Source organism: Heterocephalus glaber, unplaced genomic scaffold (genome assembly GCF_053883595.1).
Source record: "Heterocephalus glaber isolate CG9 unplaced genomic scaffold, H.glaber_assembly_v1.0 deba00000621, whole genome shotgun sequence".
Taxonomy (NCBI): Eukaryota; Metazoa; Chordata; class Mammalia; order Rodentia; family Bathyergidae; genus Heterocephalus; species Heterocephalus glaber.
The window spans coordinates 30322667-30349144 of record NW_028258153.1 but is presented as its reverse complement, the minus strand read 5'-3'; the positions used below and the strand labels follow the sequence as shown (position 1 = coordinate 30349144).

The following is a 26478-nucleotide window of genomic DNA, read 5'->3' as shown; positions in this document are numbered from 1 at the left end:
TGAGTCTGTCATTGGTGTAGAGGAAAGCTATTGATTTGTGTGTGTTGACCTTGTAACCAGCTACTTGACTGAATTTGGTTATTAAGTCTAGAAGACTTTTGGTGGAGTTCTTGGGGTCTTCTATATAGAGTATCATGTCATCTGCAAATAATGACAATTTGACTTCTTCATTTCCTATCTTTATTCCTTTTATTTCTTTCTCTTGCCTAATTGCCATGGCTAATGTTTCCAAAACTATATTGAACAAGAGTGGTGATAGTGGACATCCTTGTCTTGTTCCTGATTTGAGTGTGAAGGATTTCAGTTTTTGACCATTTAGTATGATATTGGCTGTTGGTTTTTCATAGATGGCTTCCATCAGTTTGAGGTAGAGACCATCTATTCCAATTTTTTGTAGGGTTTTTATCATAAATGCATGTTGGATTTTGTCAAATGCTTTTCCTGCATCTATGGAGATAATCATATGGTTTTTGTCCTTGGCTCTATTGATATAGTGTATTACATTGATTGATTTGCATATGTTGAACCATCCCTGCATCCCTGGGATGAATCCCACTTGATCAGGGGGTATGATCTTCTTGATGATCTTCTGCATTCTATTTGCCAGTATCTTATTAAGGATTAAGGATTCTTATTATGTTCATTAGTGAGATTGGCCTATAGTTCTCCTTTTCAGTTGGGTCTTTCTCTGCTTTGGGGATCAAGGTGATGCTTGCTTCCAGGAATGAATTTGGGAGCATTGCTTTCCTTTCAATTTCATTGAAGAGTTTAAACAGTAGTGGCAGTAGTTCCTCTCTAAATGTCTTGTAGAATTCAGCAGTGAAGCCATCAGGGCCCAGGATTTTCTTAGTTGTTAAGTTTTTAATTATGTTTTCAATTTCATTGGTTGATATTGGGTTGTTTAGAATTTTTAGGTCTTCTTCGTTCAACTTTGGTAATTCATATGTATCTAGGAATCTGTCCATTTCTTCTGTGTTTTCCATCTTATTGGCATATAGGTCCTGGAAGTAGGTATTGATGATCCTCTGGATTTCTGCTGGGTCTGTTGTCATTTCACCCTTTTCATTCCTAATGGCATGCATTTGGGCCTTTTTGTTCCTTTTTTCTGACAAGGTTGGCTAAGGGTTTGTCAATTTTGTTGATTCTTTCGAAGAACCAACTCTTGGCTTCATTGATTTTCTTGTATCGTTCTCTTAGTCTCCATTGCATTGATTTCTCCTCTGATCTTTATAGTTTCCTCCCTCGTATGAGCTTTGGGGTTGTCCTGCTCCTCTTTTCCTAGAAGCTTCAGGTTCAACATCAGGTTGCTTAATTGGGCTCATTCTGTTTTCCTAATATGTGTATTCACTGCTATGAATTTCCCTCATAAGACTGCTTTCATTGTGTCCCATAGATTCCGATATGTTGTATTGTCATTGTCATTTAAGTGAAGGAACTGATTTCTTCTTTAATTTCCTCTGTGACCCATTGGTTATTCAGAAGTGTGTTGTTCAATTTCCACGTGTTTATGAAATTTTTTGAGTTTCTTTTGCTATGGATCTCCAATTTCATCACACTATGGTCCGATAATATACAGGGGATAACTTCAATTCCTTTGCACTTACTTAAACATGTTCTATGAGCGAGTATGCAGTCTATTTTGGAGAACGACCCGTGTGCTGTTGAAAAGAATGTGTATTCTCATTTTGTGGGGAGGAACACTCTGTAAACATCTCTTAAGTTCATTTGTTCAAGAGTTCGATTGAGTTCTAGTATTTCATTACTTCTTTTTGTCTAGTTGATCTATCTATTTGTGACAGTGGGGTGTTGAGGTCCCCCACTACAACTGTATTAGTGCATATATGACTTTTCATGTCCATTAGTATTTGTTTTATATAGTTGGGCGCACTAGTGTTTGGTGCATAGATATTTATGATTGTCATCTCTTCCTCTTGGATTCTTCCCTTTACAAGGATGTAGTGTCCTTCTTCGTCTCTCTTAATTAGTGCTGGTTGGAAATCTACTTGATCTGCAAAGAGGATAGCTACTTTTGCTTTTTTGGGGGTTCCAGATGCATGGAGTATTGTTTTCCACCCTTTAACTTTCAGTCTATGAGTTTCCTTTTGAATTAAGTGTGTTTCTTGTATGCAGCATATTGTTGGATTTTGCTTCTTGACCCATTCTGCCAGTCTATTTCTTTTGATTGGTGAATTGAGACCATTAACGTTGATGGTTGTAACTGAAACATATTGACTTATCATTGTCATGACTTTTTCTTTTTGTTGGGTTCTCCCCCTTTCCATTTAATTTCTTGTCATGTCAGAAGGGTTCATTCTGCTTTGCTTCCTGGGGTTGTGATCCTCACTGTCTGTTCCTAGGATATTGTCTAAAATTCTTTGGAGTGCTGGTTTGGTATTCACGAAGTTCCTAAGGTGCTCTTTGTCATGAAAGTATCTTATTTCTCCACCCATTTTGAAAGATAGTTTTGCAGGGTCCATCAGTCTGGGTTGGAGGCTCTTTTCTTTTAGGGCTTGGAATATGTCACTCCAAGCTCTTTTTGCCTTGATGGTTTGTGTTGAGAAGTCTGCTGTGATTCTGATGGGCTTTCCTTTGTATGTGATTTGTTTCTTTTCTCTGACTGCTTGGAGAACTTTGTTCTTCTGTTGTGTTTCTGGAATCTTAACAATTATATGCCTATGTGTAGATTTTTTTGGTCAAGGCTATTTGGAGTCCTATATGCCTCACTTATCTGTATGTCAATTTCTTTTCCCCTGCTTGGGAAGTTTTCTGCCATTACTTCTGCAAAGAGTTTTTTTATGTCATCTGCACTCTCTCCTGTTTCTTCATTGACTCCGATCAGTCTTATGTTATTCTTCTTTGCATTGTCTAGCAGCTGCTGGATTGACTTCTCATGTTCTCTGATAATTTTGAAACAATTTTTCTTTTCCTGGTCATTAATTGCAATCTTATCTTCTATATCTGAAATTCTGTCCTCACATTGGCTCATTCTGCTGTGTAGACTTTCAATGGAGTTTTTCATGTCCTGGAAATCTATTTGCATCTGTTTTATGGATTCCATTTGTTTCTTATGTTGGGATTCCATCATGTTCCTCAGCTCCTCTCTAGATTTATCAATCATGTCTTGCACTAGGAGCACAATTTCTCCTGTTATCTGAGAAATTATTTCTGATTTCATTTTTTCCAGATCCCCTTTTGTTGCCAGTTCAGTGAGTCCAGGTGATTGAGTATCAGAGTGTTCCATCTCATTTCCCTTTGGAGTTGCTGTAGGTGATCTGGAAGTCTGGTTTTGAGACTTATTTACGTGTTTTCTCATTTCGACTGGGGGGGGCCGAGGGGCTGCTGTTGGCGTCCACGTGGCTCACCTCCTCTGAGCTGGGAGAGGTGGGCCAGGGGCCAGGAGCGGCAGTAGGGATGGTGGCCTGAAAGCCCCTTCCTCTGGGCTAGGAGCGGCGGGATGTTTGCCGGCCCGGAAGCCCCTTCCTCTGGACCAGGAGCAGTGGGACGGTGGCTCAGAAGCTCCTACCTCTGGGCAGGAATTCTTTAAATGCTGAGAACTTGGTTAGCTCCAGTACAGTGGTCTGGTGGTCTGGTGTCCTCTGCGTGTTTGTAGTGTGGAACCAGGTGGCTGTACAGAGGAGAAGCCAAAGGGGCGGGGGGCGGGGGTCCAGTGGATTGTTCTAACTCTTCTTTTAATAGCCTCTCTGTAGCTAATGTTCTCATTTTTCTGGACCACTATGATCACATTTGGAAGATTATCATCATTCTCCCAGTCTCCTGCTAGTATAGATCATCTTGCCCTTCCCTGTGCTACTAATCTCATCCTCCATCTCCACTTTCTAAGAGGCCTAACCTCAAAGAGCATATCAAATATGTCCTCCTTATAGCAAAGTACCCAGTTAACAGCTAATTCGTTGTTGTTGTTGTTGTTGTTTTGAGACAAGATCTTGCTATGCAGTTCAGGCTGGCCTTGAACCCACTATGTAGTCCAAGATAGCCTCAAATTGGCAGCAATCCTCCTGCCTCAGCCTCCCAAGTACTTAGATTACTGGCTTGCACCACCACACCCACTTAAATAGCTAAATTTTTAACAAACATATCAAGACATGGCCACGAAAAAGAAAATTCAAGTTCACTGGGAATTTCTGCCCACACAATCCATTCTTCATTTGAAGACCTGCCCCATCACTTTACCAATTTTGTTCTTTTTTTTTTAATTTGTCCTACATCGGGATCATGGTGAATTAAATTGAGCACTCATTTTCAGCCACAAAAGAAGAAAAGACTTCAATTCTGACAACTTTCAGGCACTAATCAATGGCAGCATTTCTCTGTTTTCTAATCTTCTAATTGCAGAATAAAAAAGAAATCCCAATTTGTTACCATTTGGTGTTCCCAGACACTTGGCGCCAAAAAATTCCTAAAACCCATTATACCATCTTTCAAGGATCAGCTCTAGCTTGTCCAAACTGAGAGGCTTGGCTCAATGATTCCATTAAACTTTGAATATCAAATGAGACAGGTTTTAACATTTCCTATATATTCATTCTGATTTCCTGCCACATAGTAATATTTTCATTCAGGTAAATTATGGCTCCCTTCCACCCAAAATCAAACTACATAAAAGTTAATTGGGTCTTATGTTTATTCATTCATTTGACTAGAAAGGATTGAGTTTCTTTTCACATATAAATATTTCAAATGTCTTAAACTTTGAGATATTCATAACCAAACACATAACTTTATCACTAACATTATAATATGTGCATGCTCAATTTCACATTAAAGTGAAAGCCTTGACTACTTAGATTTCTTAAATTTGGAAGAGCACTCATAAACCATGCCGACCCAGCAGCTCCAATGCCAGGTGTCCCTGCATACATACGGTCAGGATTATTTGGGGAAAGAAGTCTTCATAATGTTAAGATATCAGATAAGCCGACTATAAGATGTTCAACAGGGTAAGATCTCATCACAACTGATAAAAATTTATTGCATTATTATGATCTAATCAAAAAGAAGCCATTAGGTAGGATTACCAAATTCTTTGTCTTAAAGTATTTCTTGAGCATTTACGTATTAGAGTGAAAGTCTGTGTATCTTATTTAAAATATGGGGCTCCTCAGACTTCCTATTTATAGGACTTCTTCCTTCAACATTTACATTCAACATCTCCTGCAAGTTTCCATATCCCTTTTCCTCAGACCACTTCCCACTTTCCTCACTCTGCTCTTCTTGTGTCCTTCATAACTATTTCCTGAAAAGAAGTCAGTGCAGAGAGCAGAACACTGAAGTGCAGAGGAGACAGTGAGTGTGGAAAGACCATTTTAGCTCACCCCATTCCTCAGCAGCTCCCTGTCTCACTCTAGCTCTGGCCATCTCCTCATTCTCATTTGCTTTCTAAACCCTCTGACCTCCCCACCACAAAGCTCTGGTGCTTTAGAAACTCATGCAACCTTCACAGAAAGACACATCATGATGTTGGAAGAATAAAGAGCAAATCAAGAACAAAGTTTAACAAAATGGACTTTTACCCTCAGGTTAGGATCATAAGTGACTCTAGGAGAAGCTTGCGTTGGGACACCGTTGTGTTTCACTGTAACATTGACAAGTTTCTGTGTCCCAAGTATTTTAATCTCCTGAAATGCTAAGTTATTGGGGTCCTTGTAGGTTGACTGAGAAATCGTCACATCCAGGTGGTTCTGCAAACAAACACAAAGGTTTGCCTGTAACACACAGATTCTCCAATCACTCAAATGCTACAGATGACAGCAGTTCCTCCCTGCTTTCTCTACTAATGTGTGCTCAAGGAATACAAATTTATTTTAAGTAAACTCTGAGAGGAAAACTAGAACAGATGATGCAGATAAATTTACTTTTTAGAAAACTATATTTAGAAACATTAGCTGCTTAAATTTGTGAATATATGGCCTCTTTTGAAAACATAGATGATGCAGTGATTGAGAGTTAAGTTATAAATGGAAATGTGTTTGCCTGTAGTCTTTAATCCACATGAAGTTACAGACATAATCACACACATGCACAAGCATATGTGTGAAAATGATCAGACTGAGGCCAACACCCAAGACTCATAAAATACATTACTTACTTGGGATGCAGAAAACTCACATAAAAGATATATTTTATTAGCCACAGTATCTGAAAGCAGAAGAAACACAAGTCAGACGGGCCAGTCCACCACGGAACAAATTTCACATGCCTGACCTCTAAGCCAACTCTTGTCGTCACAAATAACAGGATTTCCTACCTTTTTATGATAGATAACAGTCCACTGTATATACTGACCCACATTATTTACTCATTTATTTGTCACTGATAACTTGGATTATTTTGGTATCTTGGTTATTTTTGTATCTGAACAACGCTTTGATGAACATGGGAGTGGGCATATCTCTTTGTCATAGTGATTGGTTTTGGATATGAATTTAGAAATGGAAATAGTGAATATGATAGTTCTATTTTTAAAATCTCAAAGAACTTCCATACTGTTTCCCATATGGTCTTACTGATCTTAATTACTGTCAACAGTATGTAAGAGTTCAATCCACTTTGCTATATCCTTGCCAACATTTATCTCTTACATTTTTCATTGTAGCCATCCTAATAGGTATAATTTTTTATTTGTATCTCTTTGCCAAGTAGTGACATTCAACAATTTTTCATATACCTGATGCCCAGTTGTATATCTTTAGAAAAGCATCTGTTCATATGTATTCCCCTTTTTAATTCATGTTACTTATTCTCTTGGTATTGACATGCAAGAGTTCTTCATTCTTTAAATGTTAATCTCATATCAGATTATTATTTGTACATGTTTCTTTCATTCTTTTGGTTCTTTTCATTTTGTTCACAGTTTAATTTGTTTTACAGAAGCTCTTCAGTTTAAAATAGTGACACTTGTTTATTTTTGGCCTTTGCTGCCTGTCTTCTGGCTCTCAAATCCAAAACAGCACTGGTAAGACTAATGTTAAAAAACTTTTTCCCTATGTTTTCCTAGAAGTTTTTGGTTTCAGCCTTTATGTCTTTCACTTATTTTCCACAATAGCCAAGATGTGGAAACAACTGCAGTGTCCTTCAGCAGATGGATGTAAAAAGAAGTTAGGATACACATAACAAAGGAGTGATAGTCAGGTATAAAAGGAAGGAAATTCTGCCATTTGTGACAATTTGAATGAAGATACAGTACCTTATATTAAGTGAAATAACTCAGGCACAGAAAGAAAAATAATGTATGATTTCATTTATATTTGGAATCTGGAAAAAAAAAGTCAAACTGACAGAAGCAGAGGATAAAATGGAAGTTGCTCATGGAAAGGAACTGGGGACGTGGACAGATGTTAGTCAAAGGATATAAATATCCAATTACAAGAATAACAAATCCTGGGGAGCTAACATACAGAATGGACTGTAATGGATGTGTTGATTAAATTGATTGTAGTAATTATCCAACATTGTATATGTAATTTGAATAAGTTCAGTCTTTCTTTGTCAATTAAATGTTTTTTAAGTAAAATAAATGTTTTCTTAAATCTACATATTGAGAATAAGACCAAGCTCCTTCATTTCCTTCTCCTTCTTACCATAACCTTCAAAAGATTCCCTTCTAAGTGCTTCAAAGGCATGAGCTACACAACAATCTATTTCCCAAACAACAGCCACAAGAATTGTTAGTATAAAAGAGCCAGGAAAATGTGCTGGCAAGTATGGCTATCGTATACACACCAGAAAATTATATTCTTACTGCTACCCTGACACGGGCATATTTTCATACAAATATCTGTTCATTAGTATTTTAGAAAAAAGATTATTTACATTACAAATGTGCTAGAGAAGGTCTTGAAAATATGTCTTCCAGGTGCCCACTGACAATAAAATGAGAGCCTGTTGTAGATCACTGGACAATGGAAGAAATCTGAGCGGTAGAAAAGCCTTATCCTTCTATCTGTGGTTTGTCTATCACTGCCCTTAATAGACCAACAAAATGTTCACTCAGCTGACTTTTGCTGCTGGGCCTTGGGATTTCTACCTCAGTCCAATGACCAGCAGGAATGAATGACTGTAAGTCAAGGATGAAGGTTTGGGAACTGCAACATTCTAAGTACAATATTCACCTTTTGATTCCCCATCATCCCAGAAGAGCTCCCCTCTTGCTTCTTTGTTCTCATCCAGGGCAATGAGGAGACCCAGAGGATTGTGCCGACTGTGGAAAACAGGATGCATGTAAGTGAAAAAGAGCTAGGGTTTCAAGAATTTTGCCACATGTTTCCATCAACTTTCAAATGAGAAAAGTTACTAGCAGTAGGTGGCTGTATTTTCCTTCAACCACAATGAGAAAATTGGTAGGAGCTCCTTTCTCTGGTAGCAGTAATGGCACAGGAGTTAGAAATACTCCAAACATTATAGGATCCTTGAATGGTGCTAATTTGATACTAAGTTGCTAGCAGTCCCCGGGTTGCAACCAAAGAGAAGGTAAATCACTTCTGTAGGAATGACCCTTCAGTTGTGTCCTTCAGAGAGCCATATTTGAAAAACAAAACATCAGGCCAAGAAGTCAGCATTAAAGTTAGCAAAAATATCAAATTATACATTTATATTCACCAAAGGACTTTAGATAATATTCCTATAACAAGCCTGAAATGACTGAAATTAAAATATTTAATTATATTAAGGAAGAAAGTATAAATCTGCTTGTGAGCAAAAATACAATTTTAAAAGACTGCAGTGAAAATTTTAGCACTAAAACTGCAACACACATAGGAAACCCAGGAAGGCTGACTATTCTGGCTGTCAAATGTTATGTGAAATTCAGAAGTTTAAGGAAAACCAGGAATTAAGGTCTCTTAAAATTCATCGGAGTTACATCTAGATCAACAGCATCCTCAGAAGAGGCTGAGGGAAATCCTAGGGCCTACTTTGAAAAACACACCCGCAACATGCACATGTATACATGCATGCGCGCGCGCGCGCGCGCGCGCACACACACACACACACACACACGCACACACACACACACACACACACGCACACACACACACACACACACACACACACACACACCCCAGGCCACTTCTTCCCCATGCTCTACGGGAGGTTTCAGCATCTTCCCCTCAACAGATGGGGATAGAAAAGATCAGTTTTGAAAAGGTTGAAACAAATACAAAAACAAAAACCAAGGTTCTAGAAAATTGTTTTTGACCGTGGGAGCGATGTTTAAGGAACTAGTGGCCATCATTACAAACTACTGAGCTAAGAAGAAACAGAGCCCTGGTCCTTCATTCACCTTAAGTTGGTGTTCAGCGCAGGCTCCTGCAGGGGCAGGATGTAGCCCCCACGCACATGAAGATTAATGTGGTCCAGAGGGGCTGGCAAATCCTTCCACTGTCCCCTTGCATTAATGTCCTCACCCTGTGTGCAGAAGAAAAGGAGAGCATGAAGGACAGGACACACACCTCCCTCATCAGTGCATTTGGCAGACATCTCATCTACCTCTCTAAACTTGCTGCCTGTTCTTCACCATTCATCACACACCTGTTAGAACATTTTCTGCAGTCCCTCTTCTTCGGTGTGACACCTGGCTTTGCTACTACAAACTGTTTTGAGAGTTCCATGCCTTTTAGGGGTTTCTCCTGCACCTGCTACATGATATCCGAACACTGAGCAGAGCCTGCCTTCACTGAACAGCCTGTCACAGAACACTGCTGGAAGAGGCTGGATAATCACGGCATTCACTTCTTGGCTCCTGTGAGCCCGTCACAGTAGCACTGCTAGACCTTCTCCTGCATCAAAGTCTACCACGTCTCCACTCCACTCACCACCCCACTCCTGTTGCACCCACTGATTCCTGCCACAAGGAAAAGATCACAATGAGTTGGCATCCTTTACATGTCCTTATTTGTAATGTAACGTGTCTGCCTTTATGTTTGAAACTTTTATCTGGCCTCTAGCATCAAAGGTACTCTCTCACATGAGACATAAACCTGAATTCTTAGGGGATCATTCTCATGTATCTTCCCAACCCCAGACAGGCTTTTCAGTGATGACACCATTGACATTAAGGGCTGGATAATTCTTTGTTGTGAGAATCGCCTGTGCTGTGTGATTAGCATTATCTTCAGGGACCACCTGCTAGATCCCAGTAGCAGCCCTACTCCATCCCACTGAAACGAACAAAAATATCTCTAGACATTGCCAAATTTCCCCTGGTAGGCAAAATCTCCCCACTTGAGAACTGTACTTTAGAGGTAAAGAACAATTATTCTCAACAAGTAAACAATGTGCATACCTGTGTTCCAATAAAACTTATTTATAAAAATAGGTGATAGATTGGGCTGTGGACCATAATTTAGCAATATCTATTTGAGAATAAATACTGGGGGCCTATATTTGAGAAGATTAATTCAGAGGACTTTTATTCATCGGTTTCAACTGTGTTACCTTCATTTTTATTAAACATCAAAAAGATTTTGTCTAAATGGTATTCTCATCAACTTTTGTCATTCCACGTGATGTTTATCCATCCTTCTTCAAATAAAACTATCTTTTGTTGAAAAGCCTTGTATAAATTCAGCCATTCCAGGAAACTTTTTTCATTAGCTTTCACACTTCACTTACTTTCATGTGCTACATGTAATTATTTCCACATGGATTACAGTTTGCAACAAGTCAAAATTAGCTCCTCATTACACAGCGAAGTCCATAAGTAAATGTTTCCACCAGTCCAATACCTGGAGTTCCATAAAGTCCTTTGTACCTTGGCAAGGCTAAGCTACAATGAGAGTACAAGATACAAAGCTGCCCACAAAATGTAAAAAGGCTTTCTCGCTCAATGTCTTGCAAATGGAAGGCCAGTCTTATAAAGAAGTACCTCCTGAAACTGTGTGCCCTAGGTTTCTGGCTCCCATAAGCATAGCCCAGGCCCTGCACCAGAGAGTCCCAACATTCAAAAGGCCTGCCTTTTAGTGAACAAGACAGTTAACATGAAAGCTGGAGACCGACCAAGGATAGGCTCAGACAAAAACTGCTGGTTGCACTGTCCCCAAAAAGCTCTGGCAGCAAAACGTCTTAACATATTATCACCCTAAAGACAGTCCCAACCCAGAAACAAAGAAGGGGTTGGAGGGATGACTCTGGGCACCATAGAACAGAGAAGAAGAGGAACTCCAGGGCTATGATTCTTGCCCAGGTTTGACCCAATCCAACTAAAATCCCTTCAATGCTCTGGTCTTGTCTTGCTGTCATATTTCTTTCTAGTCTTCCACTTTGTTCTCATAAAGCAGAAGAAAATCCCTGGTTAGAGCGCAAAGGCACCCATTTTGCTTCTTCCCCAAAAATCGCACTCTGATTTATCTGTGTCCCTCAAAATGCCTCAATGAAACTGTCCAAAGGCCCTGTTGTCCCAGCTGTCCTCAGCAGCTCACACTAACCGAGAACCTACACATCAGAGTTCTTGTGGGTTTCTCATGTGTAAATGCACGTGCACTGGTTAGACTTGCAAGTGTCAGGCCCTATGCCTCTGAGTGCATTTTATACTCTGCATTATTGCTCCCTTAGCTTTTATGTCTATATGGAGCAACTCTTTTGAGCATCTATCCTACCTATGCAGACATAAGAAATAAACAGAGAGGGTAAAAGCCACTCAATACTTAGGAGCTTACAGCAAGGGAGGATATAAAAAACTATATTTTATAGCACAATTTCAAGAGATTCCTAGTGCCTTACCATGATGCATAGTGATAGTATAAAGAAAGATATAAACTCACATGTACAGAGTATCCTCCAAGAGCCAGGCCCTGGGTGAGAAGCTTCGTGTGTATTTTACATCTCTGTGAAGGGGTAGTCTTCCCCACTTGTAGGTGAGAAAGCTGAGGCTACGAGGTTTAAACTGACCTGTGCAAGACCACACACCTGCTGATTTCCCAGGCCAGCCTTTGGCCTGAGGACTGTCACATCTCAATCCTTCGCATTCTACCATTTTCCCAGATTGTATAAACCTGTAGAAAACTTACTGTATAGTAATCATACCAGGGGGCCTCAGGGAAATATGCAGTGACATTTCTGGCATTCTGAAATTAAACAGAAACAAGGTATGGGCCGTGGGCTTTGTCATACAGGATAGAGAAATCAATGAGCATAGAAAGAGGTTAAAACAACAGGAGTATCCTTGGGACCACATGATCAGATATGGAGATCAACAATGATGAGGAGGACTTCTGTTTCTCCTACTTTTTTACACAGGGGAAATCTGCTTAGCGAAAGCAAGTGGCTTCATAAAACCATTTCAGATATAGGACTCCAAGGGAAAAAAAAAATCTTCCACTGGCACATCAGACATATCAATACCTCTCTAAAGAGAAAAATGCCTGAGTAGAAAGTATGTTTAGGTAATACAAGATCTGAGGAGGGTTTCATTAGCTGCTATTTTAATCAGAAGCATGGGAATTTACAGAGGAAGTAAAGGAGGGGCCGTTGTGTCCCAGAGGACCTGTTATGGAAGGAAAGGAGGACTCGGCAGCAGCAATGGGAGAACACACCAAGCTCAGGTTTAATGGTGACAGAATATTGCAATGAATTCACCACACTATTGCCCCACCTGACCCTGTACTCCTTATTTTAGTTAATGAAGAAATGATATTTGGTCAGATAGATCAGAATGTTGTTTTGCTTCTGATTGTCTTAACCAGAATTGTTGAGCTGACTTTACAGAAGAGGGGGCTGACTCAGGAACACCTAAGTGACAGATTTCTGCCCAGGAGAGGAAGAGATAAAAGTAGGAAAAATAAAATCTCAGAGTCCTTCATCCACAAGGCTTATTTTTCTCCTGCATACCCAACCTCGAAGCTGAGATCCTCCACCCACCAGAGCCCTCCATACTCACAGGCTCCAGGACAGGGCTGACCAGCAAGGCAGGGCCCAGCAGGAACTGACTGTCTACATCCCAGGTCACCCGGTCTGACACAAACCTAGAAGGAAATAAAGGTTCCACACTCAGAGCCCCAACAGTCAAAGACCCTGAGGAAACTCCCTGCATTCAGATCTGAGTCAGAAATGCAGCTGTATCCTCTGCCATCCTCATTCTTTCCCAGGCTTCATCAGGAACCCATAGCTGCGTCCCCCTTCCCACAGTTCAAGTTCTCCAAATTTCATAACTACATTTCTTCACTGATGCAAACTCTAAATACCAGGGTAGCCCTAGTCTCTCATACCTAGCTTCTTTGTGACCTGGACACATTTTAATGCAGGTTCACACAACCAAAAAGGCCCAAAATATAGTTGGCTTCTTGCCATGCTAGGCTGTGGTGTATTATTTCAAAAAAATTTTCACTCCATAAATACCCTTTGATCTCTGAGCTGTGGTGTGTACCACACTATGCAAAAACAAGTAATAAAGTATCATGTCTGTCTAAAGAAGTTTTGGCAACATAGAACAACTTTTCAATTTAGAGGAATTATTTGCACGCACTACTAGCATATAGAATGGACTAACTCATCGATTAGTGAACAGAGTTCCAGCAGGACACTCACTCATGGAGAAGAGGTCTCACGACAGTGATGCCCTCCGTGTGGGCCTTGTGCATCAAGGTATAGAGGTACGGCAACAGGGTGTATCTGGTCTCCAACACACTTTTGGAAATGTTCACAAAGGCAGCATCCCAGGACACTGGGTCTTGTCTCTAAAGGAGGAATACCAGTGTTCAGAGCCTGTCTAGTGAGTGGGGGAGACTTCGGGGGGTCACTGAAAGTTTATTCAAAACAAATCACACAGCTACACTAATGATTATCATGGATGAGACTCCCAGAATATTTGCAATAGACTGAAGGGAGTCACTGAAATTTTACACACAAAACCTGATATAATTTCCTCATAAGAAATTCTTCTTAGACAGTGTTTGGAACAATTCTTCTCAAACTAAAACAAGCATCTATAATGATTTTGAAGATGTCCCCAGAGAAAGCATTCACAGTCACTCAAAGATGGAGGTTGCATTTCAAGTAACGTCAAATATGTGAGGCAGCACTGAGGTCCTACCCTGGTGCCAATGCTGTTGTGGTTCCTGGAGAAGGGGTAAAAGGCCCCCAGTTGCATCCAGCGAGCACACATCTCATATTCGGCATCTTGAAAGAACCCACAGATGTCTGCCCCGGTCTGAAACAAGACGGGAAAAAACCAGGCAGTTGGTGATTTCTGAAAGATGCCACCATCTTGGAAGCAGTCAGGAGAGATCTGAAGGCCACTTACATAGGATATGCCAAAGAGGCTGAACTCCATCATGCCTGCAATGAGAACCACAACTGTGTCAGGAGGCATTGGGGCCTGCCTCCTCCTCCTCCTCCTCCTCCTCCTCCTCCTCCTCCTCCTCCTCCCCAAGGAGACCACCTCCCTCCCTGCCGGCACAGGCCCTGGGAACAGGCCCAGGTACCAATGATAGATTTCTTCAGCTGGTCCCACGCAGCCGTGTTGTCTCCCAGCCAGTGTCCTGCCCAGTGGCCAGAAGAGGGGAACGTGGAGCGGGTGATGACAATTCCTCGCTGTCCTGTCACCTCCTGCACAGCTCTGGTTGGAGAGGGACAAGGAGGTGAAATGAGGCCAAAGTAGGGGAAGAAAGGCTATAGCGCCCCCCACTAGAGGCCCCGTGGCTAGGGTACGGTAACAAACTGTCTGCTACATGACTAGTCAGAGAGTGGAAATCTGGAACTTAGGCAAGGTTGTGCAGGCGATGGAGAAAATAATACCAGTGCTGCCTTTTCAATGTTTTACAAGAAGCTCGATATATACTAAACCCACTGGGTCATCCTGAAATAGTAACCAAGCACTAAATCTGCTACTTATTGACTCAAGACTTGGTTTTCTATTCTTGGGGGGGAGCAAGGTAAATTCCTTTTTAAGATTTTACTTAAGATAATTTGTCTTATCCATTGACCTCAAAAAATAGAAAATGCTAGTGAGGCCTGGTGGCCCACACCTCTAATCCCAGCACTCTAGACCCTGAGCCATGAGGATTGCTGCTAGTTTGAGGCCAGTCCAAACTACATAGTGAGACCATGCCTCAAAAGAAGACAAACAAAACAAAACAAAAAAATCAGAAAACAAATTAGAGTAAGCTAACTCAACCGAAGACTCATGGACCATCCAAAAAGAATGGGGGAAAATAACAATGGAGATGGTTGCCTTTTGAGGTAACAGAGAGGTGCCTAGCATCCACACCACTTTAGAGACTACTAACTAATGCCAGGACAGCTGCACTGTGCAGCGATCACTGGTGTCCCTAGCTGTGTATCCCCACCTGGACCACTAGCTTCTCTGTGATGGACCATTTTTTATTTCAGTTGGTCGCACCAGTTATGATTCTAGGGCTTGGCTGTATGATTGAAGAGTGTTTGTTTAATGTTTACTAGAGGTTATAAATAAATTCTTCCTGAGCCTGAGAATGGTGAATGAAAGGAAAAATGGGGACCCTGTGCCCCTCACTGGATGTCCCCATAGGTTGTGCCAACTGGAAAAGGGAGAGGACGACTCACTCGTAGGTGGGCCTGGTCTGGGACCATCCATACAGGCTGTGCACATCGTAGTGACGCACTCTGGAGCCATCTGGGAGGATCTGCTCACTCTCCATGCACAGGGTCTTGCTGCTTAGGCCCCTGTCCCTGGCCACCAAATCTGTGGGGAAAACAAACTTACAAATGTGATCCCTCTTAAAGGGACTGAACTCTGGGTCTTAAGACTAACTTGACCTCGGCATGGTTCTTTTTTCTGCTCCCCACGAGCAGGAAAATAATGCTTGACTCTGAGCTACAGTGGCACCTGCAGGTTTGTTCAATAGCAAGTTCACTAGAAAAGCAGACGTTTCTGTAAAAGCTCAGGGCTCTAAAACACTTACTCATGACATGGAATATCTAGTATATTAACCTATTTTTTCCAGTCTAATCACCCACTATTTCATGTAAGTTTATGAGAAAGAGAAGGTTACCTGTCTCTTACGTATATAAAGCTGAGACTGGGACCTTTGTATAATTTATTAAAAGTCACAAATTTCATAGAAAGAATAGTTTTTAGGGGAAAAGATATACGCACAACTTCAAAGTCCATGAGACAAGGAGATGCACTGCTTCAAACCCATTGGTGGCAAAAGGAATCCCCAAAGGTGAAGTATCACCAAAAAAATAAATATATCAGCTTGCATAAATCTGCCTTACAGAAAAGGGAGGAGCAAATGCGCTAAATCAGAGAATTTCGGGAAGAAATTGAAAATGGAAGTAGAAAGCAGGGCACTTCACAGAGACAATCACTCACCCCACAAAAAAAGCTCCAGAGAGAACTAAAACGTCTGTGTGTGAGCATCCTTTGGACATATTGCTGCTGTTAAGGGTTTTCTATCCAAAAGATAAATTCACCCAAGGCTTCCGGAAATGTGCACCCACAGAGTTGGAAAAGTGTTTAAAGTGCTTTTGTCTCCCATCCCTACAAAAACCGAACCCATGAAGACATGCCCGAAGTGGTCAGGGTGATCCCTGGACCCTTGCAACAGTCACCCTCCTTCCAACCATGGATCCACAGCTGCAGGAGGCCAAGGGTCCTTACGTGGCATGTAGGGAGGATGGTTCAGACTAGCATCTGGGCAACCTGAAGGGACAGCTCCATTCACAAAGCTGGCTGGTTCATTCATATCCTAGAAATGTCAAACACAGGCATAGCTTACTTTGAAAGATAGTTACGTCTGTCCATCTGGAAACTGGGAAGTACTGTACGGAATAAATTATTTGGCATCCTATAATCCCTATAGATAGTTGCTCAGGGAGGTTCAAAAATTCCTGGTTGGAACTTCTAGAAAGTTCAATTAACCCCTCCTGTGTGACTAGGATTTTCAAAAATTCTCTCTCAGGGAAAGCAATTTTCTAAGGAAATCCTAGTAATCACCCCATAGTTTTGATAGCAGAACCTTTAGGCAAGGGACAAGGCTTGAAGGGCATCAGATTCCACTCCCGACTGGGGAAGTGCATTCTGATACGCGCAGCGTCTTTCTTGGATGACTACTATTCTCTTGCCTAGATGGCAATGACCTACATGGTAAGACACACAAAGACCGATCCACACACACCTATCCCTGTGTACATGGACACCTGCACACACTTACAATCCACATGCCGTCAAACTTCAAGCTCTTCTCTGGATTCTGTGGATTGGTGTAGAGCTCCTGCATTTCCCTCTTCCACCACAGGACAGTTGAATTACGGAAAAAGTCGGGGAAGGCCACATAAGCTCGGTATTCCTGTCAGAGTAAAGTGAAATTCATTTGTGGCAAACAAATATATTAGACACCCAAGAGACACTTACTAAGAACATAACTCACGCAAAGACTTGTAGATAGGGAAAGATATTCTGAACAGGCCACCATAATATATTGTTCTTATTAGAAAAACATTGAGTGCAAAGAAAAGAAATAAGCACAAATTACAAAACTGCAAGCATCTTGAAAATATCCACGGATTACTGGTTTTAATATCACTATGAGTAGTAAAATTCAACAGCGTGAACGCACTATGTCATGCTTGAGATACTCAACCCTCAACTTTTGTCCTGACATTTCCCAAGCTCACCTCAAAGGTAAGGCAGGAGCCAGGGAGAGACTCTAAGTAGAAAGATGCACTGTACCAGATTAGGAAGAAACGTGGAAATAACATGTCCAGGGAGAAAAAGCTATAGGATAAGACTACATTGGATTAGTGTGCATGTGTATTCTCTATGGTTTCAGAATCACACAAAACTGTTGCTGTGTTCATTTAAGTGGGAGAACTAAAAGGGAAGTTTCAACCTCTCCGGCTCCTTATTGTCTCTCAAATCATAAAAGCAGTGTCATCATTTTAACATGAAAAATGGACCCAAGGTATCACTCCTAAAGTATACTGTAAGCTTTTTGAGGGGTAGGACTTTTTCTTACATTCTTGTGATGGACCTTTATATTCCCTCTAGTAATTAGCTTAGCACATGACATAATATATGATAATACTCAAAGTTTGACTGTGGAGTCTCACAACTTAGCAGCAGCAAATATTTATAAATCTCTATGGGGAACAGAAGACAAAAGACACTGGTTCAAGGGAACTCCAGTTCTTACAATACATAAAAACCAAGTGGGATCCGATATGTCTAGGTAAAACACAAAACAGGAACACAGAGAAGAAAACAGATATGGATCCATATGCATATATCTGGCTCACAGTGAGCGGGCCAGATGCCATATCACTGGGAATCTTAGGATGCCTTTGGTTGGGAAATGCAAGTAAAAATCACGGAACCACACGAAGAGAGCTTTTCACCAGAAACAGGGAGCTCTAGATCAGGCAAGGTCAGAACAACAGGATGTCGGGGCAGAGGGGTAGATGATTAGAATAAACAGTCATTATCAGCTTTGTCAGAGTTCAGAATTGTATCCCCTGTGAGATACAAGTGAAACATTAACCCAACGATGGTTTATTAACTTCACTCAATTCTATTCTACTGAACCATATCCATGTAATAAAAAATGTCCTTTCATTTCCAAGGTGCTGTCTCACTCTTTTCTATATTCAACTCTTGTCTTACTGCAACCTCCTTTTACTTTGCCTGATACGAAACCAGTGACAGGCCCATCTACATGACTGTCTCCAGGACTATGTATCCCAATCCACTGCATGTTCCCAAAATGAAATTCCTCGGCTCCACCTCAGAATTATTGCATTACATTTCCAAGGCTTGTACTCACAAGTTGGCTTTATATCCTAGTGGACATCTTGGCTCTTTTCTTTTCTTTTCTTTTCTTTTCTCGCTCGCTATTTCATTTGTACTATCTTCTGTATTACTAAACGGAGATACCAGTAACCACATTTTCACCAGCCTCATCAATCAAGTCTTAATACTATAAATAGTTGTAATTATAATGTATGCCAAAATCTATTACGACTCCTCAGTGAAGGGGATTGTAGGAAAAATAATTCCTTGTGAAGAATCCCCTAAACTCAGACCTATATGCATCACTGCTCACTGTCCACGAAATGCCACATGGAGTCACTGAAATGATACAATAACAAGTGTCCCAGGAAAGAGGCCTTTTCTCCAACGTTCTAGCTCCTCCATAGAGGTCGTACAGACTACACATGTCCTGCTAAAATTCCTGTCAAGAAAAAATAATCATTGTAGAAGAAGAGCTAAAGAGACAAGGTGAGGTCCTTCCTCTCCAAGAGTGTCCCCCTCCCGATCAGTGATCCTTGCTCACAGATATCATCAGAACCATTGATACCAAATCAAAAAGGGCACATCGGTTTTCTGGATACACATCGTGGCCACAAGAAGGGGCCAAAGCTTCCAGAACTGGTAAGACATCATGTATTCATCGAAGCAACAAATGCCTAATGAAACATGGGGGAAATATAGGTCTAAAAGCAGGGAATACCTGAATCTACTGTCCCATGAGAGAGCAAATTTTCAAACATATTGCTGGAAAATGAGAGGTAAAAGCAATATGAGGGACTAAAGATGGGATGGGTGGGAAAGGCAGGACTTCAAAGTGTGAAGATGGAGAAGACTGTCCATGAAAAGAAGATGTACAGAGAAAGAGACCACATCACCAAAGACAAAGGTTAGAAACCATTTTAAAGAGATACCTGAGGCAACAACAACAGGAAGTTCAAAAATTCAGAGGAAAGATAGCATTCTCTGGAGGTATCAAGTGGAAATTGTACAGGCTTTTGGAATCTGACAGCTTTGAGTTAAAAATCATCATTGTGTCACCAAAAATCATCGATGAGGATTTTAGCTCTCTGAGTCTTAAATCGACATTGCCAGTGGAAGAAACTTATTACTTCACGTAAAGCGGTTGACAGACAGCTGACACCAAGGCCAGAAGTTTTCTCCCTCTGCATGTCCATGTAAGACGTGTTCAGTACCCTGTTCTGACAACCATGACCTCACCCAACATCCATAAAGAGCCTTTTACCTCCACTTGATTTTCCCACTCTAAAGAGTTGTTAACAAACACATCAGGATAATCAGGCCACACCTGTGGAGAGACAAATGATCAACACCAATGCACCACACAACTTTACATATATACTACTTTCTAAGAAAATAGAAGCCATTGCTCAAGGGCTAATAATAGTTTGATGATCATGTAGGATTCATTTTAAGAACAGTGGATTCCACAAAAATCCTTAGTTATATTCATAGATGTCAGCTGAAAAATGGGAAGTACTAGAACAGGTCAATAAACAAAATGCACAAACACACCAACACTGTGTAAGAGGCTCCCCCAAGCTGGGGACTGGTGGATCACCCCTTGGATCATACCTTTCCCCAGACTATGCCTCCATCATTTGGGAACTTGATGAAGATGTCATCATCCACGCCCCGAGTGAAGGCAGGGTAGGGCTGGGTCTCATTGCCAGAAATGCCTGGGTCCTAAAAGCAAAGCAAACATGAGTCAGGTGGGAAAACCACAGCCAGGGAATGAAAGGGGGAAGAAAGAAGGGTAAGTTTTGAGACAGGTGCCCCTAGTTTCCATCTGAACTGTAATGTATCTGTGAATCCCAGGAAATACAATTCTTGCTGTGCTTCAAATTTCTCTTCTTGTAAAGGTAAAGTAAAAACAGCATGATGTGTTCTCCACCAAAGCCCAGCCAGTTCACAAACAAAACTAATCACGTTCACTTATGGACTTACCAGAATGAGGATGACCCGCATCCCGTGAGCCTTCATACGATCGATCAGGGCTGGAAAACCAGAAAACTTGGGGCTGAGGGTGAAGTCCAGCTGACGCTCCATGTAGTCGATGTCTGAGTACTGAACGTCCTGTGGGAGGACACAGGGAAACCGAGGGGCTGAGGAGGGTGGTGCAACCAGTTCCAGATGGGAACAACCATCCACTATTGATGGTGAAGTTCAAAGATGTCTTTCAGATTTTTTCAAATCCCACCTATGCACGTGTTTGGTATGGCTCCTGGAAGACTCACCTAATTTTTTTCAAATGTTCATTCAGAAAGTGGAAATAGTCTAAATTAGCAAAAATTAAAATATAATTCCTATATAGAAGGTCTATGATGAGGATAAATAATTATTCTGAATGAGAAACTGGCTTTGTAATCTCTAAATATAAGATGGGATATTGATTACCCTAGGAGGCCAGAACTACGATCATAGTGATCTGTGGTCAGAAAATATAATGGGAAATATTGACTAATAATACAATATGGATGATAAATTTCTAAAATCCAAACCAGAAGCTTGTAATTACTTTGGAATGGCCTTTCTTGGGAGTAATCAAGCAATTCTCTCATTAATTTTTATTGCATGGCAAATTTTCTATTAATGAAACTATTATCAACCACAGAAAAGTGAGTAGATTAATTTAGTATGAATGTGATCATTTCTGATCGTTGTCCCAAAACTCTTTTGCAAACTCCTATGGGAATCCCAACATTCAGGCAGTGAGGAGACCAGCACAGATAAAATGCAGTGGCATACCGGCAAAGCGCTGGTACTAAGAACATGTCTCCACCTGAAATGGTCTGATGTCATTTGGAGTCATTCTTTTTAATTAACCAAAATAACTGTTTCAGAGGTCTTCTGTTGTCTATTTGCTCTTTGTTTTTTGTTTTTGTTTTTGTTTTGATTTCAGTATTGATGTTTGAATATAGGATCTCACACCAGCCAGGCAAGTGGTTTAATGCTAGGCTACATCCTTGGCGTTTTTTATTATGCTATTTTGAGGAAGGATCTTGAGAAGTTGCCCAGGCTGGCTTCAAAGTGGTGCTCTTTCTACCTCAGACTCACACAGAGCTGGAATCAGCCACCAGGGCTCATTCGCTAAGGGATATTTTATTCTTATGGAATCGAGGACTTTTTGACAACATTTATGGAGCCATGTAAAGGAAAAGGAAGGAAGCATGATATAACACAAAGAGCCTTGCATCATCCTTCTTAAGAGGGGACAAGGCCTCACCTGCATTACAGTGTGGAGGTGACCCATCATGTGGCATTATGTGAGGAAGAACTCTGAGTCTTCGTACAATTCACAAAAGTCCAACAAACAAATCCACATACGGAGATGAATGAGTTGGCTACAAGGTCACAGAACCAGTACACAACGTGCTTTACGTACGTAGGGGATCTGGGCGGCCACCATGGCATCATACAGGTTGGCGATCTCAGTGTCATTCTCGTATCCATAGCGACACAGCTGGAACCCCAGGGACCAGTAAGGCACCATCACAGGCCGGCCAATCATCTAGAAAATAGACAGAGTACTAGTCCTTGTGGGAGAAGCCAGATTTAAGCTGTATATGCAGTAATAAACATATTTCTCAAGTGCCCCGAGAGAGGCAGTCAACGAGTACAAATCCCGAGATAAACTGAAGAGACAAAGAGCTCCTCAGCTATCAAAATGCCTGGAGAAAACTGCTAAACTGGAGCTCATTATCTGGGAATTGGGGAAAATTTGGTTTTACTCTGATTCCTAGATTTGGCCTATCGTTAGGAGCATGGAATTCTGAGAAAATATGCCTGGATTAGCAAACAGGCTCCATGTCAGGCTAGCTGTGTGACCTTGGGCAAAGAGAGGGACAGATTTGTGCTTCTGTTTCTTCACCTGTAAAAGGGAGTAACGGTAGTGTCTGCCTCCTCGTGTCTTTATGAAGACAGAATAAGCTAATATGTGCAGTAATGCTCTGAGATGCAACAAGTAAAAGATAAACAACACGGAAAGTTATATAACTGGTGCCAAATCTGATACCGTTACCTCCTCCCCTCACAAACATCACCTGGAGTCCCATCACCACCACAAACACAACATTCGACTTTACCTTCAGTCACCCCGTCACCATCGCCACCAGAACCAGAACAGAAACACTCACAGTCAACACCATCAGCGCCATCATTATCACCATTCTTTCACCAACACCACCCACACCCTGACCACAATCAAGATCACAATCCCCACAACCAATCCCACCCACACCATTAGAGCTGCTATCATCAGCATTACCATCCCTATAACCCACCTTCACCAAAAGCACTATCACCCTAACCAACCATCCTAACACTAGTCTTACCACTACTACTGGTACCATGCCTCCTGAAGTCACACTGCAATAATCAGAGAGGCTACGAAGGTAATGGTCGTGGCAATGTATTTCTTGTCCATCAGTATCACCTGTCTCTGAGAATGACCAACAACTCCACTTGTCAAGCAAAATTTACACAAGTGAATGCTGGTTTTTGAATACAGAATGAGCTGAATGAATACGTGATAAGCAAAAGAATTCTCTCCCACCTCAGTGTACTGCTGAGTGACAAGCTCCGGAGTTGGGCCCAAGAACACATAAAAGTCCAGAATTCCCCCTGTGGTGCGGTATGTCAGGGCAGGCATGGGCTGGAATGTCACATCTGAAAAGATAGGAAAGTGCCAATAAAGTTGGAAACTTTCAAGGTGAGGAATTAGCCTTGACATACATACTGTCTCCTTTTGGAACATCACATCTGAAAAGATAGAAAGACGGCAACCAAGGTTGAAACCTTCATGGGGAAGAATTACCCTTCACAACCCTACTGTCTCTCTTTTCCACTTTAGAGGATTAAGGGCACATATTCTGCAAGAATTGCAGAAGTGCTAGTCCATAGCTCCCACCCCTGGATGTTTCCTCTTTGGGGGGGCCTTAGTATTTTATCATGTTTTGTCATTCTACTTCATTTCAATTATTATAACTTTTATATCAGAAAAATGTAAGGCACACAAGAAGTTGCAGAAATATTCCTGAGAGTTTCCGTGTACATTTCACCCAGCTTTCCACATTGAGGGCATTTTATTGAACCATCATAATACACTGTCAAAACCATGAGACCAGCAGTCATAAAATAGTATTAACTCAATTTATTCCCATTTCACCAGTTTTTACTACATGATGCTTCCAAACACCCTGATTTTTCTCCTTCATATCACACATCTTATTCACACTTCCTACAGGTAGAGTGAGTGCTGTGACCCATAGATTCACAACTAATTCATTTAGACAGCCGTTCCTAGTAGCTGACCTGAAGAATATCTGAGGTGTTATTTTCTTTTTTCACGTGGCTTTTGCCAAATTCAGAGTTCAGTTATCCTGTTATTACATATTACTTGAATGAAATGTAGAGAATATTAAACTGGAAGACAAAAATCACTCCAAACACGATGAATATTTTATCTCTGAATGCAGCCTAGTCACACACATTCTAACATTACTCAAGCATAACGGGCATACAAAAAGAAAGGGAGTGCTGGCATCATCCTACCCATGGCATTACTGTTCAGCAGGAGCACACTGTGGGCACTGCCGTCCTCCTCGAGTCCCATGTAGTAGGGGTGGACACCATAGGAATTCATCTTGTACTGAGAGCCATGGGGGAGAAGAGAAGGGAGGTTAGAACACATTGTAAGTAATCAAAAAAATTCAACAAATATTTTTATTAAGATGGGTCTTGGTTTTCTCTGAGAAATAAGGTAAACACGGGATAAAAAGGTGCCTGCAAATGGGCCCACTTGTCTAGGAGCACAGTGTGATAACCCATGTTGAGCCTGGGAAGATGAAGCACAAAGCACACACAGGGTAGGTAGACAGAGGTAGAGATGCAGAGCCACTGCATCTTACCCTGTCTTACCCGCTGCACCACTGCATGCTTACCCCGGGGGGCTGGTCCCGGGAAAACATGCCCCATGTGTGCCAGTTCAGGTTTCTCCTAAAGGTTCTGTGCTCCATTTCCCCAAAACCATAGATGTAGGAGGAAGGCAGGCGGGTGGAGATGCGGAGGAACATGTCATTGAAGGTGAAGCCCAGGAGCTGAGAGTCCCAACTGTAAAATGAAAAGGTAGATTTGGGAAGAACTTCAGCTTTCCTATTGGGTTTGAGCAGCTGATTTTCCAAGGACAACAGAATTCCTGATTCCCTCTACCACCAGACCCTGTTCATCTTCCAAATGTAACACAAAGTCTACACGGCCAAAGTAATCACAGACATCCTTGCTGAAAGCCAACAGTCAGCCTTCTTCTACTTTCTCTATCACTGTCGCCTTTCACTGTTTGCCCACGGTACCAAACTCAATCACTACCCATCTCATCTGCCACCCTCCACACTAGCCCTCCTTCTGCCCTCACTCCATTCCCATGCATGCTGAGTGATATTTCTAAGAGAAATCATTTCATTCCTCTATTACATTCTTCAGTGGCTTCTTCTTCTTTTTTTTTTTTTCATTGTAATATGATGTTGTTAATTCTTTCAGGAAGATACCCGGAAGAGGTATATCTGGGTTGAATGGAACTTCTATTTTTAAGTTTTTGAAGAATCTCTGTACTGATTTCCATAGTTTTTGCACCTGTTCACATTTCAATCAACAACATATGAGGGTTCCTTTTCCCCCAAAATCTTGCCGGCATTTGGTTTTTGTTTTGTTTTCTCCATTAAGTTTATTGGTACATTTTAGGTATACAATACAGTTACATTCATCGTCGGGATCTTGTACCTTTACATGATGTATCTTGGTTATTTTTTCCCCATTCCCCGCCCCTTCCTTCACCCTCTTCAGTGGCTTCTAATGAAAACACTGTATGAACTCTTTGAGGCTGCTGATCTGAACCCATTTAACATCCCAGCTTCATGCCCACTTCTCACTTTCTCGGGTATTACATTGCACCCTTCCATTACTGGACATGCCTTTTCCTCTTTTTTGTGGCCTATACATTTACTATTTCCTTCATCTAAACTACTCTTTCCCTTCCCCCAAAGCTCATGTGTATGCGTCCTTCTCCACATCTCAGTGTTATTTCAAATGTCACCTCTTTAGAGACCACAGAGGACCACAATATCGAAAGCAGAAATCTCTGATAACTCTCGATTAATCTACTCTTCTTCCTACAAGGTAGGAATCACTATCTCAACATCCTCTTTATCTTACAATTTAAATTATCATTGATGTCATGAGAAGAAAGTCTTCTTCAGTCCTAACCACAGTATAAAACAGTATATAAGACAGAGAAGACACCCTATAAACATTAGTTAGATGAATTCCCACGAACATGTAACTGCCTCAGCAATTATTCTTGGGCTGCAAAAAACTTCTCAAAAGAAGAGACCTGAATGAAATAACTTATTCATGGATCTAGAAATGAACAATGTCATACTTTGAGCCAGGATATATCCAAGGACAGTGACTGGCAAGGAAAATGTAGGTGACCAACAATTCCAAATCAGAGTAGGAGCCACTTACATTACCGTGCCTGTACCCTTCCGGCAAATCACAATCCCAAATGGATTCTCCTTAATGAAGACATCATACAGTCGACCCTCAGAGGTGCTGGATGGAAACTCGGGTATGTTCAGAGGGACTGGGACTTCATAGCGATTATTGTTGGGGTCATAAATCTAGGGAGAAGAAATTGAATTTTGATAAGCTATGTGGGAGGA

At 41.3% G+C, this 26478-nt stretch overlaps 1 protein-coding gene across 2 annotated transcripts in view; it reads right to left on the bottom strand.

Moving 5' to 3' along the window:
* The window catches only part of LOC101711183 (maltase-glucoamylase), a 211954-nt gene that overhangs the window by 100037 nt on the left and 85439 nt on the right, over positions 1-26478 (bottom strand). For both annotated transcript variants that reach the window (XM_087205928.1, XM_087205929.1), the window contains 21 exons: positions 26282-26436; positions 24703-24871; positions 24314-24410; positions 23316-23428; positions 22146-22271; positions 20708-20836; positions 20336-20446; positions 19986-20048; positions 17148-17282; positions 16595-16682; positions 15535-15673; positions 14436-14569; positions 14255-14289; positions 14045-14161; positions 13540-13688; positions 12893-12977; positions 12024-12080; positions 9299-9423; positions 8130-8218; positions 6107-6156; positions 5532-5699 (listed from right to left, as the gene is read on the bottom strand). In XM_087205928.1, coding sequence (XP_087062054.1) covers positions 5532-5699; positions 6107-6156; positions 8130-8218; positions 9299-9423; positions 12024-12080; positions 12893-12977; positions 13540-13688; positions 14045-14161; positions 14255-14289; positions 14436-14569; positions 15535-15673; positions 16595-16682; positions 17148-17282; positions 19986-20048; positions 20336-20446; positions 20708-20836; positions 22146-22271; positions 23316-23428; positions 24314-24410; positions 24703-24871; positions 26282-26436 — 2334 coding nt within the window. The remainder of the gene's footprint in view (positions 1-5531; positions 5700-6106; positions 6157-8129; positions 8219-9298; positions 9424-12023; positions 12081-12892; positions 12978-13539; positions 13689-14044; positions 14162-14254; positions 14290-14435; positions 14570-15534; positions 15674-16594; positions 16683-17147; positions 17283-19985; positions 20049-20335; positions 20447-20707; positions 20837-22145; positions 22272-23315; positions 23429-24313; positions 24411-24702; positions 24872-26281; positions 26437-26478) is intronic.